The sequence below is a fragment of the Poromitra crassiceps genome (assembly GCF_964638095.1).
Source record: "Poromitra crassiceps genome assembly, chromosome: 12".
Taxonomy (NCBI): Eukaryota; Metazoa; Chordata; class Actinopteri; order Beryciformes; family Melamphaidae; genus Poromitra; species Poromitra crassiceps.
The window spans coordinates 6,619,299-6,641,423 of NC_139632.1; the positions used below are offsets into that span (position 1 = coordinate 6,619,299).

A 22,125-nucleotide genomic window follows, 5' to 3' on the forward strand; every position below is an offset into this window, starting at 1 on the left:
AAGTCTCTATCCAGCACTTTAGCAGAGACACAGTGATCCAAACAAATACTTTTTCTTTTAGATTTTGAGATTTTCCTGAGAGAATCAAAGCTAAAACCATCTGTCTGTGCATGTATATGTGTATGTGTATATGTGTATCTGTATATGTGTATATGTGTGTGTATGTGTGTGTGTGAGTGAGAGAGTCAACGGAGTATACAATGCGAGAGATCATGCCCGTCAACAAGCACAAATGTATGAAAGGAGTTGTTCATATGAGCATGTATGTAGCATACTACATACATGTGTATGTGTTGTGTGTAGCATGTATGTAGCATACTACATACATGTGTATGTGTTGTGTGTAGCATGTATGTACTGTATGAGAATGAAATGGAGACGGGGGGGAACAGAGAGATCAGGGAACATGTGGGGGTGGGAAGCTATCTGCAGCACCCTGTGAGGAAAACTATTTAGTAGGTTGCCATCATCATCACACATGGGAAGAAGTAGGAAAATTGTATTTTTTTTTTTTACCAAATGTGACCCAGATGTGATGTTTTGTCGAGGTCAAGCCTCGAGTGAAAACCTCCCAACTGGGTTAAAAAACAGTTTGATTTTTCTTTGAGTCCCTGTGCCATCCGTTATATTACATTGAGTACCGCACCCACTCTCTCTCAGTGATGTGGAGTATATATACCACTCCTCTGCTCCTCTGTTCTGTTAGACCGTCTTCCTCGCCGTTAGTACTCGGACGATGCAGCCCACTCCTCCGGCTGAGAGAGCCTGAAAAACACCCGAGAGAAACGGCTGATTATTAGATGTTGTTTTGGTATTAATTGAACCAAGTATGGCTGCTCATCGCTCGCTCATCCTCAACACGGATCTGAAGAATCGATCACATCGCTGACGTCTGTGGCTACATCTGTTTCTGCCAGATCAGCCTTCCTGGGCCCTGAACTACACACTCATTGGAAAAGGCCTTTAAAAAGAAGATCACAAATATTTTGGAATTGTCACAAGTTAACATTGTATTGGACTGAGATTCACAAGTTTGTACAGAAGATACTACTAGGATATGATATCCCTAAGAGTTACATTGTACTTTACCTGTGTAACTTCACTGAAGAAAATGTACAATTACGAGATAGATATCTGATCAAAATATTGTTAATAGCTAGTAAAAAAGCTGTCACAAGGAAGTGGGGAAAAGTAGAACCTCCTACTCAGGGGCAATGGAGAGATATAATAGAAGAAATCTATAGCATGGAGAAACCGACATATCGACTAAAGCTGTGTTCACACCAAGATATTTATTTTTTGCTCTGTCGCTCCATTCAACCCTTTGGAATCGCTCTGTCGCTCTGTTTAAATCGCTCATCAACAGGCACACGATTTGACGGACATGTGGGGGCTATAACGTTAAGCAAAGTCATGATATTTGTCCACTACGAGCCACCGTCATTGTGTACAAGCTAAAGCCTATCAGCGTGCTCCTAATGCGAGCTACATACCGGTAGGACAGACTTCACTTCATGTCAGCTGTCAGCCTGTCAATGCGGTTTGTTGCCACACAATAAACCAGTGGTTTGTTCCAAGCCAGTGTGATCCTTGACTCACTCTCACACGGCAGCCAATCAGCATTGAACAGCGAGCGACTGATGCCAGCGTATTTTCGCTCGAGTTGGGATATTTCATCTGGGGCGACGAGCATATTTTCTCCCTATCGCTCTGTCTCTGCCACTCGGACGCCCAGCGATTTTTCTCCCAGGCGAATATACGCTCAATCGCTCGTTTGCATTGACTTTGTATGTAAACTCGACGCCAGCGAAAAACTTTAATAGGTCGGTGTGAACGCAGCTTAAGACTACAAGAACAACAGCTGGAAGAAAAATGGGAGAAATGGACAATATTCAAATCCCAAAACAGCGACGAAGATAACTCATATAACAGACAGACGATTGACGGACTCACTGGATGAAAAGGAAAACATGAACATAGCCCCCAAACAGTAATTTTTTTCTTCTTCTTTTTCTTATAATTATGTATGTCTTTTATGTATAAGTCTTGTCCATTTTTGTATACTTGTTCGGAAAATGAAACTCAATAAAAATTAAAAGTGTAAAAAAATATATATATATATATCACAAAATGTATCTTTCATCGATTCAAAAATGAGCTGTCACTTTTCTTCTATAAGTTAGTTAATTTACTTCTAAAGTTACATCTAATAAAAGATTACTTTAATCCTGCTTACCACCCTCATGTCAGCTCCTTGTTGTCTCTCTCATCACTTTCCCAGTTTAATAGACCCGTTTCACAGAAACCGTTTTGAGGTGGAAAAGCAGGTGTAACCAATACCATTAATGATGGTTCCATGTTCCAGTGGCAGGGCCCTCGTAAATGTTATTGGTTTTACACCTGCTTTACTTCCTGCTTTACCACCTCAGAATGGTTGCTGTCTCTTTTGTGATTGTTTGTCTTGTCTCTTCTGATTTAAATTGTAACTTCCTTGAATCGTGTTTTTGCATGTTAGGACCCCCTCGAAAACAAGATGATTCATCTCAAAAATATATATATTTTAATCCTGACTACCTTCTCGTGCCACTGCAGGAGGACAGCGCTGCTGTTCTCTGACGGCCTCTCAAAGCCTTTATAGATGTATTTCATCAGCAGGTCCACGCCGTTCTTGTCCAGGGATTGTACCCCCTTCTCGATGTCGCTGCTCTTAAAGGAGCTGAGCACTTTCAGCACCAGACCTTCAGCACGATCCTGGTTACGACAGGGAGATAACCACAGAACAGGGTTCATATTCATACACATTTCAATTAATTTTTTTCCAGACCTGAAGCTATAGTTGCTGTTCAACACAATGTATTGCTGAAAGTGTGGCTTGGCAATTCAACTGTCCACTAGGCCTTCATAGTGGAAAATGGTTCTTCACAACAGATATCACTATATTAGAAAAGACAGACAGCCAGGTGAACAAATCTGTTGTCAATCATGCATGTAACAGGAGGACATATCAATATTTTCCATACTTCTCCTCTCCAGGCTTGGCAGAGATGAATAAGAACCAGTTCCTAACAGACCTGGACAAGATACACGCCGAGTACATTTCATTTTTATGCTTAGTTTTAAGTCAATGTCAAGTAGATTCATCACTCAAGCGTGCAAGAGGCCCTAAACCCTGATGTCGGAAAAAAACCACACTTTGCAGGACGCATGACACTTTGGCTAACTGATAAAGACAAAATAAACCCACCTTGACGTTCTGGTTCTTTGTGTTGATGGGGGGGTTCTTCAGAACTGCGCTTAAAGCCTCTGTGAGGTTTCCTGTGCAGACAGGGTTAAGGATGCAAACACACAACAGGCCCCCACGCCCCCAAGTTCATCAACAGCGTTGAAAAGACATTCACATTGGCCAGGAGACAAAACATAACTAAGGAAGGACCCACTATGCCCACCGTGGAGCCATCACAATCCTGCATAGTAGTAGATAGACAGTACTACTTCATTTGAACTTCCAGTTCCTGTTATGGGCACTCAGACGACTGCCCTGTGTCTCCTCCACAGTACCAACATGTAGTCAGAGTGGCTTATTCAAAGAGGAAGTGAGGCCAGTTCATACCTTATAAGGCCTATTCCAAGAGGCCCACAGGCTGAGCTGGCTACTGGCTTTAATGATGCCTATAAATCAATATCAAATGCCATGATTTGGGTAGACACTTTTACCCAAAAGTTCATGACTGTATACATTTGAGCTACAGCACCACAATAAAGCAGCAGACAGACTGTTGCATGTCGAGTAACGTTAATACCAAACACGCTGTAACTAACAGGTGTGGTCAGTGAAATAATTGCGGGATAAACGGGGAAGTTTCAATTGAATAGAGTGCTGTGAATGCTTTCCTCTCTGGGGAGCAGACAAACCCCAGGAATGTGGCTGCTAGACAAGTCTGGACAGTGACAGGCCTAAAACGACACTTGAAAGACGCCCATTGTATATAATAGCTTGAACTAGCATAACACTTCTCGATCATAAATATTGTGGAGTACAATCCTAGGCCTGAAAATAGCCCCTCGCCTGCCGACTGTGGCTGTTGTTTGTGTGCAGACGGCGCATGCTAACAGCTGCAGGCTAATCATCATTATGACGTTAATAAAAGGATATTGTCTGATGAGAGAATCCACCTCTGCCTCGTCAGGACCCAGCTGGTTTTCTCCTCCGTCCTCCTCATCCACAAATTTGTTCTCGTCGTATTCGTCCACGTCGACTCGTCTGAAGCGGTCGGACACTGTGTTCTTCGACATTTCGGCGAGGTTCGGCTGTCTTGTTTCGATTAAAACGACAGAATTAAGGCTCAAGTTCGGCCTTTTTGCAGTCCACAGCTTCTCTCTCTGTACGGCTTGTGTCAGCTTCCTTCCTTGCTGCCCCTACTTCCGCGTCCACCTCGCCCCCGGTGGCCAGCAGGCGGAACTGCAACTCGTTGGCGGTATGTTCCCATGCTAGCCTTTAGAGGGCGCTCAAACCTCAGAAATACATCAGTGAAACATAGCAGTCCAGTGAAACCATTAACCATACCTCCCCTCCATGAGTGAAACCCACGAAAACTTTGGCTAGTGGATAGTTTCGAGGGCTTAGAGCAGCTTAGAGCAGCTACATCATGGAACTGATCAAATTGATTGATACGAAGTATTTCATGTGAATATTAACATATTTACATTCAGAATATTAGAATATTCATTAGAATAGCATTATTTGTCAGCATAAGTATTATTATCTGATATAGGCTATTATTATATTATATATTATTATAGCTGCTTCTCCTACCACAACTTTTTTACTCTATTATATACTCTCATTAACTACATTGTGCACCGCTGATTGATGATTTCAGTTGTGTCCTTTTGGCTCTGAAAAGATCATCTTTCAAATGATAGGCCTATTATAGGTGATTTTGGGCAAATATATATAATACATTATATAGGCCAATAGGTTATACTTTATAGTTAATACTTTATATACAGTATACCTATAGCCTATAATACTCATATTTGCCCCAAATTGCACTTTCGCCCCTTTGGCTCCAAGCCCTTGATTTGATAGATATTAGGTATTTGCTTTTTCTGGCAGGAGTGCAACACACACACACACACACACACACACACACACACACACACACACACACACACACACACACACACACACACACACACACACACACACACACACACACACACACACACACACACCGGGAGTGCATGATATCCCATAATCCACTATATCATTATTATTGTGATATCACAATGTAGACCCCATATGCCACTATACTCTAGTGATCTATATTTTAATGATCTATATTCTAATGATCTCTATACTCTAATGATGAAATCTTGCTTTTATCTCTTCTCTATTGGAATGCAAACAGATACCTACAAGGGTGTGTCCATGTGTGTGTGTGTGTGTGTGTGTGTGTGTGTGTGTGTGTGTGCATGCTTGTGTGTGTGTGCGTGCGTGTGTGTGTGTGCATGCGTGTGTGTGTGTGTGTGTGCGTGCATGCGTGTGTGCTGACTCACTGATTGTACTGCTCTTTTTAAGGGCAGTGGAAGTATTTACTTTATTGGGTTGGCTCCGGGTCAGAGGGGGGCGGTCTTCTGAGGTGGTCCGTGATGATGACAGATAGGCTCTTGAGTCTCGGGGACATCAGGATCACCCTGCGTCAGATGCGGGCGTGCATTTTTACTCCCTGCAGGAAATAAGGCAGAGTTTCCACTTGGCTAATGTACACTTTCTTCATCTTTATTTGAAGCAGAGAGACAATTTGGCATAAACATATAGAGTCATATCCGCTTAGGCAAACCTTTACAAGACAGCATGACTTAACTTATGGCGCGTCAAACCTTTTTAGCTTTGCACTCAAATGAGGAATTTCATTTCTCGCTACGTGGGAACCTAATTTGAGGTCATGAGCAATAATAGACACACACAATTCATTTCTGGGTCCTGACCCACCATTTAACAAACCGGATTCCGAGCAAACAAGGTTGTTATAACACACAGCCTGTTTCTGGGAAGTTATGGCAGCGGGACACACCTGTATTATATTGTATTGTTCACATTGAGTGGAATTTCTAATTTCCCTATCGGACTTGTCTAGACTGCTGGCCCTTTTCCTCAGGAGGAGAAAGGATAACACAACTATTTCCCATTCGGGAACCAGACACACAAACACCCACACCCACACACCCACACCCACACACCTACACACACACACACACACACACACACACACACACACACACACACACACACACACACACACACACACACACCCACACCCACACACACACACACACACACCCACACCCACACCGACACACACACACACACACACACACACACACACACACACACACACACACACACACACACACACACACACACACACCATAAGCCAAGCAGGTTCCGGCCTGTGTCAGTGTGGTGTGTGAGGAAGGATTGCTCACTGAACTGGACGTGGCTGTTGGAAGCGTTTGAATCTGAATAACGCAATCTGAATCTGAATAACGCAACCAGAATAACAGGTCAGAGTGAAATTGTGAAATTTCAAAAAGGCCTGACCATCAACCTCCCCTTCACGTCCCCCCCCCCCCCCCACACACACACACACAGCCTGCTCTCTTCAAATGTGTGACATCTAGACAGACTATAAAACATCCAGAAATATGTAGATACACAAGGAAACACAATTGCTTCCTCTCCCTTCCTCTCTCTCCCCTACTCTCTCCACACACACACACACACACACACACACACACACACACACACACACACACACACACACACACACACACACACCGTTGCGTGCATTGGTCATGAGTGTCCTCATTGCGGGCTTTGTGGAGTGCCACAGCCCGACTCTGCTATGCGTATGACTCAACGCATCAAAAGGGCGAGAATACACAGGCACCTACATGACCTTCACGCCAACACGGAGGTCGTTTCCTCCCCCCCTGCACAGCAGCGTGACACGAGGCGAGCCGAGGAGAAGCTTCAGGAGAGGTGAAACCAGGTGTGTGTGTGTGTGTGTGTGTGTGTGTGTGTGTGTGTGTGTGTGACTCTGAAAGTAGGAGTCAATCTCCAGGGCACCGGGCCAGACGTCTCCGTGCCAGAGGAAAGGACCGGCACATAAGTATCCTAAGCACATAATTAGTACTCTCATATGATGGGAATATCGCTCTTGGATAATGATTTAATTGGGGAATGTAATGATTTAGCAGGTGATGCGTTGGAGCAGGTCTCCAGGCTGGGAGAGACTGTGGGTGGCTGCTGCTCATGCTGGAAAGGAGAAAATGGTGCCGTTTTGTAGGGCGACACGTTAGTTGGAACTATTAGAACTCAACTGTCAAATAAAGTTTTGGGCTTTGAGAACACATTGGTTATCATGGGACTCAGGAATGAATGAGACTTAGTAACTGATTTTGAAATTTCAAAATTCCCTGCTTTACGTGTTGCAGCTTTGTTATTGGTTAATCCAGGTTTTCTTCTTGATCCCACTCAAGGTTATTCATTCTCATTTGTTATGACAGGTTCCCTCAGGGAAGAATAAACCGCTTGAAACTGATACCGGGCGATATGTAGGTCAGACACCCGAGAGTACCAGCGTAGGAATTTCCTCTCCTATCTCTTTGGCAGATTCTGCCTCCTTGAAATGCTGCAGTTCAGTACAACAGTAACTCCAAAAGCAGACATAGCTGGCCGCTGAGTAAGAATGATGTGTCTTTTATGTTTATTAAAGAGTCGTCTGAGGTGGTTAACTTACAACATGTCTCTTTGTCAAGTCAAAGTTCAAGTTGATCAACCACAACAAAAGGAACGAGCAGATGACAGGACTGTGACTGTGCAGCTTTTGCTTGGCCGATGAAATATTTCACGACGAGTCTTAGAAATATTGCAAAGCGTGTCAAATACTTCAACAGAAAGCACTTATAGAAGCAAGATCTTTTCTTCCATTTATTCCATTATGTCTCCATTGCACATAAACATTGCATAGATTTATCAGTTGAAAACAACACATAAACATTTCGTGTTATGATTTATCAGTTAAAACAACACATGAACATTTCGTGTTATGATTTATCAGTTAAAAAAACACATGAACATTTCGTGTTATGATTTATCAGTTAAAACAACACATAAACATTGCGTGTTGTGATTTATCAGTTAAAACAACACATAAACATTGTACATGTTGTGATTTATCAGTTAAAACAACACATAAACATTGTATATGTTGTGATTTATCAGTTAAAACAACACATAAACATTGTATATGTTGTGATTTATCAGTTAAAACAACACATAAACATTGCATGTTATGATTTATCAGTTAGAACAACACATAAACATTGCATGTTATGATTTATCACATAAACATTGTGTGTTATGATTTATCAGTTAAAACAACACATAGATATTGGTCACAGGAGTGTCTACTGTACGTACTGTACACAGCTTGGTCCCCCCAGAACTGAGTGCCAGTGCCTTTACACATCTTACTTACACATTTGTAAACATTGTCAACGCTCGTTCAAAACGTTCATATATTGAGAAAAAACAAAATGGAGAAAAGGAAGCCTATTTGATACGACAGTGTTATTCTAGATTCAAACCTAAATGAGAGAGTCAAACAAAACAGTGAATCATGACACAGATCATAGTTGGTTGTTTTGCAAAACAGAGATGTCTTCATAAGATGAGCATTGCTTGTTTCGTTGCACACAGTTTTGAGCATGAATTCAAGTCTTCTAAAACAGAGAATTCTGTTCATCATAAATGACAAAAAAGATGAAAACAATCGAAAATAAAAATGCAACAAATATTCTGCTTAAAAAAGAAATTGGCGAGCTGGTTAGTTCTGCGGCCGTTGACCAGCGCAGGGAGACTGCAAACCACGGTGATTTCTGACTTTCTCACAAAACCAATCCGGGCTGAAACGCGAGCCTTTTAAAGGGGTCGGCGGTGTTTTGGTGTAAAATTCCACTGCTGTGTGTGTGTGTGTGAGAGCGAGTGTGTGTGTGAGAGCGAGTGTGTGTGTGTGTGTGTGTGTGTGTGTGTGTGTGTGTGTGTGTGTGTGTGCCCTCGGGCCCCCGCGGGTATAGGTGTAGTGTGTCAGATTCCAAGGCGTCCAGTGCTGCAGGTGTAGGTGTAGTGTGTAAAATTCCACTGGGTGCCGTGGAGAGACGCCGTTAAGCTAACTGCGAGTGGATGGCGTGATGGGTGTCGCACCACGCAGGCACGCACTACCCCGCCCCAACCCTCCCCTCCCCTCCCACTAACCTCAGACCCACTTATATCAGGGTAGGGGGGCGGGCGTGTGAGGAGTTAGTTGAGTTATGGGAGGAGGAAATGACTCGGCAAAAAAAAACACATCTATCTAAGCCTGAAATAACATGGTCAGGAAGAGAAAACACACCTTCAGCCTGATGCGTATGCGTGGCAGTAACAGGGAGGGGGGGGGGGGTAGGGTGGGGGCATGTGGTGCAGGGCCGTTTCTATGGCAGCCAAAGTCTTTGTTTTTCAAAATGGTGGCTTTCATGTGAGACACTCCCTATGGGGGGAGCGGGGAACGCTCCCTCCCTGTAGGTGGGTAAACATGATTGAGATGTTTGAGGTATCCAGAGTAGATCCAGCTTGGCACGTTTGGGAGTTGCCATCAAACAAACCCAATGGTTAGGAGCTCCTCATCCATGTTTTCCTCTTGATAGGATTACACGTTTAGACGAGCCATCCAGTGAAAATAATAATAATCATACTAATAATAAAAAATAATAAAAACATGACACTTTGCATGTTCTACAGTCATGCTTGAGATATGGAAAGAAAGTTGGGCAGATGAGGAGATACAGTACAAGCAAGAGTCCATAGGGTTCTTCTAGCAGTAGACTTTAGGGTCCTTTACACACACAAAACAATGCATTTATCCCAAAGACACAGCTCATCAAATGCTCTTGTTTAAAATTATACAGGGGAAAAAAGACCGCATTTCCAAAAACAGAATGCTTCACTTTATAAGAGAATCTAGAAGATCTAGAAGTTCACTTATCCAAAGTCTTGGATCCAGATCAGGCTTTTACGGTGATCACTATCTTGGTCTTGCCCGAGCCTCCCTCTTGAGGAACTTCTTCTTCTGGATCTCGTTGAGGGAGAAGGGCATGGAGCAGCGGGAGGGATTCTCCTTCCTGTACGCAATGCTCTCCTTGATGGCGTCTTTGATCACCTACACAGGGACAAGGACAGTCTTTATTTCATTACAACATGGATTTCCATTGAGGGGAGAAATGCTTTAATCAGTCTTAGATACTCCTCCTCTGGACCTGCTTTTGTATTCTTCTATTCTCTACTTTTAGTCTTTTTATTTTATTTTGTTTATTACTCAAAAATGTACTACTCTCTAATAGAGAGTAGTACATTTTTAGGGCATTCACAGACTAGTCGACTAGTCGACTAGTCGACTAGTAAAACCACTAGTCGACACTGTGCTTAGTAGTCGACTAGTCGTTTTAGCAAAAAAAAAAAAAAAAAAAAAAAAATATCTTTAAGAAAGAACATACATGGACTATCATATCCCATATCCCCCACAAAGAACATCAAAACACAACAAAACAAAACAAGAAAACTGCATAAGATACACAATAATCCAAGAACAAACAAGACTATTGGACAAACAACCAAACAAAAACAATGCATTCAAAGTAAATACGGTACATAGATCTTGCCCTGTTGGCAGCTAGGAAATGCATAGCTTTAAATTGGAAACCATCCAATCCCCCAGCTGTAGTTCACTGGTGGAATGAACTCTCAAGCTACCATACGTTGGATAACATTTACTACAAGAGCAAAGGCAGATTCTTAGACATCCCCAAAATATGGCAACCACATACAGAGTTTGACTTTAAGAACTTTTTACCCCAGTGTCATTAGGCTTATCAGGATAGGAGCTGAATGCATTGTTTTTGTTTGGTTGTTTGTCTTGTTGTTTGTTCTTGGATTATTGTGTATCTTATGCAGTTTTCTTGTTTTGTTTTGTTGTGTTTTGATGTTCTTTGTGGGGGATATGGGATATGATAGTCCATGTATTGTATGTCGTGTAAATACCTCATGTTCTTTCTTAAAGATTAAAAAAAAAAAAAAAAAAAAAAAATTTTAATTAAAAATAAATTAAAAACGGTTAGTCGACTAGTCGACTACCTTTAGGGACGACTAGTCGACTAGTAAAATTCACTAGTCGTGAATGCCCTACTCTCTATTCTAGTTTCAAAATGTGCTTCATAAACCGACATTTTTGTTTGGTTCAGAGTAGTGTGGGAATGTCATGTCTCAGTGATGATGTCACTAATGATGTGATGTCATCAGTGATGTCAGTTATGATGTCATCAGTGATGTCAGTTATGATGTCATCAGTGATGTCATTCTTCCTGGCTTAAAGACTTTGCACACAGAGTCAGTTTTTTCGTCCGAAATTGACGCACGTTAAAAAAAAGAATATGACCTAACTTGTGTCAATCATCATTGACACACCGAGTCCGACAATTACGTCCGTCATTTAAGTTTTCGGACGAGGTTCCATTTTCTGCGTTTTTCCGCATCCATGAAAAGCGTTTTGACAGTTGTTTGACCACCCAGAGCCGCCGTAGTGTTGCTATTCACAATGAAAAATGGCGTCTGAGAAGTTAATTCACTCCGTCTCCCAGCACAAAGCTTTTTATGACAAAGCAGGAATACAGAAATTTGGAATTAAAAGACAGAATGTGCCGGGTGATTGTAGACCAGCTTGGAATGCGGGACGGTGTGTGTGTGTGTGTGTGTGTGTGTGTGTGAGTGAGAGAGAGAGAGAGAGCCACACAGACACACTGCCAGCCGCTGTTCTGGATCAATAGGATCACGGTAGTTTTCTTTTCGTTGCAAATTTTATTTTTTAAACGAATATTGGATAATTACCGCATCGGACTCAGTGTGCAAGGTATCTATGTGCATGACATTTTTTCTCAGATGACAGATTAAAAAAACGCAGCGAACAATTCGGACTCTGTGTGCAAAGACCTTTAGGCTAATAAGTTCAGTGATGATGTCATCAGTGATGTCATCAGTGATGATGTCCTCAGTGATGTCATCCTTCCTGGCCGTACTATAAGAATGAGAAGTGTCCGAGTATGATGTCATCAGTGATGTCAACTCAAGCAATTGTGATGTCATCAGTGAGTGATGTCATCAGTGAGCTGCGTATGCGAGGCCACGCAGTGGGCGAGCTGCAGGGCGTGGCGAGGCCATGCAGTGGGTGAGCCTAGGAATGCTAGTACTGATAAGAACTAGATAGATAGATGAGAAGTGTCCGTGTGTGTGTGTGAGCAGAATTTTGTCCGGTCACGGCTATGCCGTTTTACTTGCGATTGGGCTGAAACTTTCAGGAAGTGTAAAGAGCACCCGTGCGGGTGACCCGACGGAGCCTGTAATCAGTGATGTCATCCTTCCTGGCTGAGCAGACTGGGTGGCTCTAACACCCAGGAGGGGGTCCAACTCGGGGGGGGGGTCATGCTATTACAAGTCTCACACTATAGTGGGACAGGGACATATTTTATATAGTGTTTGAAAACGTTGATGTGGCTGGGATGGTTTTTGCGTGTTCATAGCGGTCGACTTGCAGTGTAGACCTGTAGCATTTAACAGTTGGTATGTGACATTTAGGTTGGAATGTGGTTTTCCATAAATTTGTGCTGCCTGGCTGAGCTCAGTTCCGTCCACGTTAAACTAAAGGCTTTGAACAGTGGCTACTGCCTGCCTGTACGTACGTACACTACACCACACTATACGAAGGTATTTTAGGAAACTTCTCTACTGACAGAGTGGGTCTGTCTGAATGAGCCGACCTTTTACTGAAATTAAACACGCTGCATCACATCGAGCAATTTACTCAGCGAGGATGTGAGTCAGACGCAGTGAGTGAAAGTGAGTGTGAGCTCTCGTTACACACGGGCCCTTCACAGTGACACGCCCACACTGTAGTGACCACACCCACACTGTAGTGACACACCCACACTGTAGTGACACACCCACACTGTAGTGACACACCCACACTGTAGTGACACACCCACACTGTAGTGACACACCCACACTGTAGTGACACACCCACACTGTAGTGACCACACCCACACTGTAGTGACCACACCCACACTGTAGTGACACACCCACACTGTCGTGACCACACCCACACTGTAGTGACCACACCCACACTGTAGTGACACACCCACACTGTAGTGACCACACCCACACTGTAGTGACCACACCCACACTGTAGTGACACACCCACACTGTAGTGACACACCCACACTGTACACCAGAGCACACTCGTACAATCCAGTTGGACTGTTAGTCGGCCAGTTGGCGTGTGATATTGCAAAACAGCCGGTATCTGTCATGCGAGTGTGTAAATATTTAAGATTTGCCCAAAGATAAGCAATGAAGTCTCACTGTCTGTAGAAAAGTCCAGAAAAGAAAAGCTAAATATAGCTTGAGAGTGAATGAATAACTGAATGAAAAGGGATGTGTGTGTGTTAGTAAGTCATGCAACCCTTTGCTAAGAGTGATTCTGATGAAACTGTAGTGGGGGGGGGGGGGTTGTTGGTGTCAGATCTCATCTAAAGCCATTCTGAGGCTCTCATTTTGTGTCCCTCACAGTAAGTAACTGGGGACAGATACTTATCGGGGACACAGACATGTCTCCCCAATGAAAAGCAGGACTGACCTCGATGTTGTTGAGCGTGTTAAACTCCATGAGGTCATGGAGTTGGGTGAACGCCTGGTTGCTGTACTGGAAGTTGAAGGTCGAGTACGGCGTCTCCGGGTCGTCAAATATGTCAAAGTCGGCCGCCTCTTTCTCCTTCTCGGTCTCTCTGGGGACTCCTGAAGAAGAAAGACAAACAAGTAGGCTACGTTAGAAAACACACATCCATCCATGTGTGTGCAGGGGAGAGACTGATCCTCCATGTGTGTGCAGGGGAGAGACTGATCCTCCATCTGTGTGCAGGGGAGAGACTGATCCACTGGGAAGAACACAGGAAATCAATGTTTTTAAAGTGCCGTCACATAGCAGCTGAGTCCTATAAACACACACCAATGAGGTAAGAAAGCAAGACTAGATTTAGTAAAAACAAGTTTGAAGTTTGTGAAAATAAAATAAAAGAGTATGTACATGTATGTATGTATGTATGTATGTAAGTATGTATGTATGTATGTATGTATGTATGTATGTATGTATGTATGTATGTATTGTATGTATGTATGTATGTATGTATGTATGCATGTATGCACTGTATGTATGTATGTACAGTATGTATGTATGTATGTATGAATATGTATGTTTTGTTTATTTTTGCTCACATATGTATTACTGGATTATTCTTTTGTAAAATGTCTTGTGTGGGATGGGCCAGAATTGGCATGACACAGAAATAAAAACGAACGAACGAACGAACGAACGAACGAACGAATGAACGAACCAACTAACTAACTAACTAACTAACTAACTAACTAACAAACATGCAAAACAATAATAAAAGTTTATCTTGCCATTTTCATGAGTCATTTACTTTTGAAGGAAAAGTGCTATGCACCATCCGGTATTTGAGTGCACTATTGAGACGGTGGAACAGATGAGACAGCGAGAAATAACAGCAGCCAGTGAACTGTCCCCCCCCCATGATGATGACGATGATGATGATGATGATGACGATACCTTCCCTTTTCCACAGGGGGAAACCCATTTTTGGTCAATTTCCTTGAGATATCTTGAGATATATATGGAGAGTGGAGGCGGGGCTCGCTGCTATCTGCTGTGTCTGTGCATGGGCCGGTGATGTATGGCTTGTTTACGTCATAGAGCATTCCCATTGGCGTGAGAGATTCCCACCAGGCACCTGGCCAAAGACTGACTCCTGAAGGGACCATAATTCACCAAGCAGCTCATAGAACACGCAACACACACACACACACGCACGCACGCACGCACGCACCCACACGCACACACACACACACACACACACACACACGCACACACACACTGCGGACATGTCTGCACGCACACACATGCGCGCGTGCGTGCATGCTTGCACACACCATTTACAGAGCAATTTAGAGAGAGAGTGGCGTCAGCGGAGGACCAAAATGCGTGACTCATTAGCCAATGAACAGCCAGGAATGGGTCTCGCGCTACTTTTGAATGCTAAAATAAAGCTGATAATGTACAATTTGATAAAAAAAAAAAAAAAAAAAAAATCAAAGTACAACACAAACTGCCCATTTTGCTGCAACTCGACAGTGCTGCTTAATCCAGGACCTTACTTCCTGGAGAGTAAAAAAACTGGTCCATTGGAGTGAATGGAGATGTCGCGACTCTTCTATCTACACGGCTCTGATGTTTCCACCAGAAACAGTGTGTCTATGTGCTCCAGTCACACAGATGAGAGGCCCAACCTTTCTCTATACGCAAAACCCCAGAACTTTCCATTATTGCCCCAGTAGAGGAATTCCAGGGTCCAACTTCGAGGAAGAGATGCCTCATAAGTACCGTGATGGCAAAACGACATAATTAGTTCTTCAAACAGGAGAAAATGAACGTCAACATGTGCACAGACTTACCGGGCGCTTTGAACTTCCTGAAGTTGATGTTGACCAGGACAAAGTGGATGACGGTGGGGCAATTCCTTTCCCCTTTTTTGGGTTTGAAGACGTAGCATTCCTTCAGACCCTCGCGGTCAAACACTTTGGGGTCGATCTTGGGGAAGGGGAGCTTGTTCATTCGGGCCCACTTCTCTGCCAGCAGGAGTTCCTTGGGAGAAAATTTGATTTGAAATATACTGCTAATATTTATGATGGCTTGTAAAAAAAGAAAGCAGGAAACGTGCCTTAGCCTACAGGTGGACTCTGACCTTGAACGGGGGGCTGGAGTCGCTGGGTCGTGCAGAGAAGTCGAAGGAGATGATGAGGTCCACGCCGCGCTGCGGCCGCAGGATGAGCGGGTAGGGAAGGTTATAGGTCAGACCGCTGTCCACCACATGGATCTTCTTACTCTTCACATCCAGAGGCTTGTAGATATCGGCAAACTCATCCGGGTCTGAGAACATTCCAGGAAAAATAACACGGATGATATCAGGAACATTATGGGAAATGTATGTTCAGCCACATGACCAAGCAACAACAAAACATGTCTCAAATGTTTTCTTTTCAGACTTTGCCTCGGTTTTCTCCCCAATTGTACTTGGGTCGTTGCTCTACTACCCCCTCTGCCATGCTTCCTCTGATACATGTGTAGTCACCAGCAGCTTCTTTTCACCTGACAGCGAGGCAGGACACCGACAGGACGTCCAGGAGCACGTGGGAGCCTCACGCTACCCCCCTCCCCCCCCGAACAGGCCGACCAGAGGATGCACTAGTGCATTATACCCCTGATATCCGGCTTCCCACCCACAGACACGGCCAATTGTGCCTGTATGGACGCTCGACCATGTCGGAGGTAACACAGGGGTTCGAACCTGCGACCCCCCGTGTTGGTAGGCAGGGAAGCTACCGATGCACTACTACCCGGACACCCTACGAGCAAGCAACAATGAATTACGATCTATGTAATTGTTCTTTTCTGACTCCAGATTTTTCAATATCACAATACAGTTCTTCAGCAGTGTTGGACTCCAATGAAATTATAGTTAATTTTTTTCTACAGCAGGCAAACTAGACAGTACTATCAATAATATGGAGAATCGATATGGCAATATGAATATTATCATTTCCTATCCTGCTTTTCTTTCATTTCATTGCTGTAAGAATAAAGTAATATATCCCCTTGAGCCAATAACACGTGGAAAAACATTGATATTTATGATATGAATGGCTTTTCTCCCTTCTCTAACCTGTGACGGCGTCCACCTCATCCTCTGCTGCAGCAGACTGACACATGAGGTCACTGAATGGGGAAAAGGGGATGGTGTTCAGGTTCAGACCCAGCATGAAATTATGCACCTGGTCAAGTTGGAGGTGGGGAATGCAGAGAAAAGGGGTTAGGGTCAAAATAGTTTGATGCAAATCTGAATGTAAGAAAAGGGAAACTAGAATGAAGCATAATAGGCATTATATGTTTTAATTTCATTTCAATGCTTTAATTTCATAATTGAATCATGTACCTTCCCCGCCCGGCCCTCTCGCGTGTTGAACAAGGAAGACTCGCTGAAGAGGGAAGTGATCATTCGCTGACCCCAGCTGCTCTTGGCGTTTTGATGGTACTCATCCTCTGCCTCCAGGTTCTCTGTACCTCCTAGCAACCAAAGACATGGCAGAAATATTATACAGTTCTTATGCACATTTTCTGTAGGGTAAAAATAGTTTGAGGCAAATCTGAATGTAGAGACATGCAGAGACTATGTATGGGGAAAGTGACTGAGGGAAACGTTCTTTTCTGTCAAACAAATTGGAAGGAATGTCATTCAATTCAATCTTTTATTAAGGACACAATTAAAACAGGGCAGATAATAAACATAATGATCTAACAAAAAGAGACAAGGCAGGACAGATTCACAGTTTGCATTTGCATATTCAAACATACGTCATTGAAGCAAACTGTGAATCCTGCCTGTCTTAGTTGGCCTCACCTATGGGTCGCTCTTCGTCATTGTCCAGACTGTCTTCTCCAACGATGTGCTGAGGCTTGATCTGCTCTGTAAGAGAGAGACAAGAAGACAGCTTCACTCATCCAAACCTGTCTTCAAAGGAAAGCAAATTAGCACATTTATATGGTACATCTACATTGTACAATATATATATACCGGTATATATATATATATATATATATATATATATATGTATATATATAAACACACTGCTATCAAATTATTAGGCAACACCAAATTCACTTTTCTATTGTTTATCTCGATCAAAATGACTCCCGTCAGAAAGACAATAACACCTATTAAACTAATACATTCTTAAATTGGGTGGAAACATTCTTAGCACTTACGCACACAACACACTGCATTGTTGCTATAAGAGTGTGTCTGTGTGTGAAAAGGTCACAACAAACAAACATGTGATGAGCTGTCAGAACAATCACACAGGAAGCTGAACGTCATCACGCCCAAAGCCAGGTGATCCTTTTAGGCAGGTAAGTTGAAAGGTCAGAGGATACCCATTGTATGTGTCTATGTCTGCCACCAGAGAAAGAGACAGGTGTTAAGAGACCTTAAGAGACAGGTGTTAAGCGAGGACAGACAACAGTGAAAGATGAGGTGATGAACTGTCTGCATGCTGGAGGAGGGCGGAAGGCCTGGGCAAAACGCACAGTCTCAGTACAACACCTCCACATAACAGTGTGTATCATGGATCTATTATGCTGCACTCGATATGACATTATCTGCAAGAACATACAGAGATTATGATGTATAGAGAAGCTTCAACAAAAATTGGCCGGAAATCTAGAAAAATATTTTCTTCGTGCGCGACATACTGTATCCTAATACACAAAATATGGGGGGGGGGGGGTATTTTGTATGAAAAATATTTTTGTATTGAAAACAAGATCACACCATTTTTAGTATCCTATGCATATCTCAATTAATATTCTAGGTAAATATTAAAGTGAATAGCATTTTACTTAATGCACTGAAACATTAAGATGTTTTCTTCCTCGAAATCAGTGCAGCCGAGTACGAAACACAAATATGGGCAGAAATCAGAGGAAAATTACCTAACTCCTCCTCCATGGTGCTGCCTCCAGCCGTGTCTTTAACGCCCAGCACTCTGTTGAACAGGATGGAGAAGGCACTGCCCCACACACCTGCAAACCACACACAAACAGGCACGCATACATGACGCATGTGTGTGTGTGTGTGTGTGTGTGGGTGTGGGTGTGTGTGTGTGTGTGTGTGTGTGTGTGTGTGTGTGTGTGTGTGTGTGTGTGTGTGCATCTGCCAAATATGCTAAGTGTGTGTGCGTCTGCCTGTGGATCTTTCTCACCCATAAGAAAATGCAGCGGGTTTTCCTCGTATTTCTTGACAACAGTTCCCATGAAGAACTTGCTCCCAAACAAGTCCGGGGTCATGAAGGTGCCATACTTGGCCATCCCGATTTCATAGGGACTGAACTCCACCCAGTCTGCAGGTTGAAAGCTTAGTGTGAGTGTCATTCAAAATCACATCAACAACAGTGTGAGTGTCATTCAAAATCACATCAACAACAGTGTGAGTGTCATTCAAAATCACATCAACAACAACAACAACATTATTTAAGAGGAAAAGTGAGTTTCTAATCAAACACATTACACAAACACATACTGTATCGTCATATTCAGTCACTGTCTATTTGACTGAAGAGTACTGTATCGCTCTATGCATGGAAGCTGCTGTCTGTGCTAAACAGGGTGGCTGCATTTGTTTGCAAGAGAAACAAAGTATGGATGGAGGTCAGCAGAATTTGTATTAGTAAATCTCATGTTGTTTCCTGGCTAATCTCTATCAACAATGTCATGTACCTGTATTTAATGAATGATGTCAATAAAAAAATTATCACAACAAAAAAGTAAATCTAATAAAGTGGGACATGGCCTCTGAAGATGAATGCTCAATTAAGTCAACTGAATTTGTATTGAATCAATAATTGAATTGAATAAAGTTAATTTAAAAAGACAATGCATTCAATTTCCAAGTGACTTACAAATTGAATTCCTGAATTCATTCAACAATATAATTTTCTTTGTAAATCAATGGATCAATGTGAACATGACAATTTCACACACACACACACACACACACACACACACACACACACACACACACACACACACACACACACACTCGCGCACGCACGCACGCACGCACGCACGCACGCACGCACGCACGCACACACACACACACACACACACACACACACACACACACACACACAAACACACACACACACACACACACACACATACGATGACAATCCTTGGGTTAAACCTCTGTCACCTTTTAGCCCATAATTGCCATTGAATTGGTTAAGGTTAGAGCTTGAGTTCAGTCTTTGACAGCAAGGTATTTTCCATTGAGCCAGGTCACAGAGAAAGTGGATGTTCTAGAGCAGTGCTGACCAATTTGGGATTTTTTTTTTTTTTTGCATGCCAGGCCAGGCCAGGCCTGAGTGTGAGAGCAATTCAATCAATAGACAATAACATTGGTGTATTTAAAATGAGATATTCCACTAAATATGGCTAAAACAGATTCAAACATGCAAAAAAGGCAAATTTTTCTTCGCCGCCGGGCGCCGGCCTTAATTAAAAAAAAAAAAAAAAATGGGATGGGGGGCCCCCCTAAGAGCTTCGCCCCCCCTGGGCTGATAGGGTCGCTCTGCCCCTGTACCTTGAGGATTTTTCAAGTTGTGAATTAAGTCAAATTTCTCTCTTGATTACAAAGGTGGAAAATACAACTGTTTTTAACTGGTTAAATGTTTAAGCTCCCCACAAATGCAGATGTTTTTTTAAATATATATAACCAATTGCAAATTATTACAATTACCAAACAGATAAAAAGTAGATTATTATATTGAAATGTTATTTTAGATTTAGAATGTAAATTTTCTATAAAACACAATACATTTTAATGTAATTCCACAACGTTTATTTTTGGCCCTCGGCCCTCCACCCAGATTGAGTTTTGGCCCTTCATGGGAAAGAATTTGGGCACCCCTGTTCTAGAGTCATGTGAATAATGAGGAGTGATTTGCATACATCTATTTTAGTCACTGTCTGACTCAACATTCAAATGTCCCAAATGGGATACCTTAATCAGTTTTGCAAATCCAGTTGTGGTGATGAAGTCTACCAACAGACAAACGCCATGTGATTCTAGTCTAGATTAGGTCCTAAGGTGACCTTGCCCTGAGGCATATACACCATGTGATTCTAGTCTAGATTAGGTCCTAAAGTGACCTTGCCCTGAGGCAGATACACCATGTGATTCTAGTCTGGATTAGGTCCTAAAGTGACCTTGCTCTGAGGCAGATACACCATGTGATTCTAGTCTGGATTAGGTCCTAAAGTGACCTTGCCCTGAGACATATACACCATGTGATTCTAGTCTAGATTAGGTCCTAAAGTGACCTTGCCCTGAGGCAGATACACCATGTGATTCTAGTCTGGATTAGGTCCTAAAGTGACCTTGCTCTGAGACATATACACCATGTGATTCTAGTCTAGATTAGGTCCTAAAGTGACCTTGCCCTGAGACATATACACCATGTGATTCTAGTCTAGATTAGGTCCTAAAGTGACCTTGCCCTGAGGCAGATACACCATGTGATTCTAGTCTGGATTAGGTCCTAAAGTGACCTTGCTCTGAGACATATACACCATGTGATTCTAGTCTAGATTAGGTCCTAAAGTGACCTTGCTCTGAGGCAGATACACCATGTAATTCTAGTCTGGATTAGGTCCTAAAGTGACCTTGCTCTGAGACATATACACCATGTAATTCTAGTCTAGATTATGTCCTAAAGTGACCTTGCTCTGAGGCAGATACACCATGTGATTCTAGTCTGGATTAGGTCCTAAAGTGACCTTGCTCTGAGACATATACACCATGTGATTCTAGTCTAGATTATGTCCTAAAGTGACCTTGCTCTGAGGCAGATACACCATGTGATTCTAGTCTGGATTAGGTCCTAAAGTGACCTTGCTCTGAGACATATACACCATGTGATTCTAGTCTAGATTATGTCCTAAAGTGACCTTGCTCTGAGGCAGATACACCATGTGATTCTAGTCTGGATTAGGTCCTAAAGTGACCTTGCTCTGAGACATATACACCATGTAATTCTAGTCTGGATTAGGTCCTAAAGTGACCTTGCTCTGAGGCAGATACACCATGTAATTCTAGTCTGGATTAGGTCCTAAAGTGACCTTGCTCTGAGACATATACACCATGTGATTCTAGTCTAGATTAGGTCCTAAAGTGACCTTGCCCTGAGGCAGATACACCATGTGATTCTAGTCTAGATTAGGTCCTAAAGTGACCTTGCCCTGAGGCATATACACCATGTGATTCTAGTCTAGATTAGGTCCTAAAGTG

The 22,125-nt window shown here is 42.8% G+C and overlaps 2 protein-coding genes across 3 annotated transcripts in view; both read right to left on the minus strand.

Annotated features, from left to right (window-relative positions):
- Positions 1-427: 427 nt before the first annotated feature.
- Positions 428-4,420, minus strand: arpc5b (actin related protein 2/3 complex, subunit 5B). Its single transcript, XM_083647691.1, is given in 4 exon segments — positions 428-765; positions 2,575-2,751; positions 3,245-3,313; positions 4,153-4,420. Coding segments are annotated over 4 exon segments (450 nt in total). The 5' UTR covers positions 4,294-4,420; the 3' UTR covers positions 428-702.
- A 3,563-nt stretch (positions 4,421-7,983) lies between these two features.
- Positions 7,984-22,125, minus strand: part of pla2g4ab (phospholipase A2, group IVAb (cytosolic, calcium-dependent)) — a 30,088-nt gene continuing 15,946 nt past the window's right edge. For both annotated transcript variants that reach the window (XM_083647678.1, XM_083647679.1), the window contains exons 11-19: positions 19,040-19,177; positions 18,771-18,860; positions 17,680-17,745; positions 17,215-17,345; positions 16,945-17,053; positions 15,967-16,151; positions 15,677-15,866; positions 13,785-13,942; positions 7,984-10,262 (exon numbers count right to left, since the gene is read on the minus strand). In XM_083647678.1, the coding sequence (XP_083503804.1) occupies positions 10,128-10,262; positions 13,785-13,942; positions 15,677-15,866; positions 15,967-16,151; positions 16,945-17,053; positions 17,215-17,345; positions 17,680-17,745; positions 18,771-18,860; positions 19,040-19,177 (1,202 nt within the window). In that variant the 3' untranslated portion in view covers positions 7,984-10,127. The remainder of the gene's footprint in view (positions 10,263-13,784; positions 13,943-15,676; positions 15,867-15,966; positions 16,152-16,944; positions 17,054-17,214; positions 17,346-17,679; positions 17,746-18,770; positions 18,861-19,039; positions 19,178-22,125) is intronic.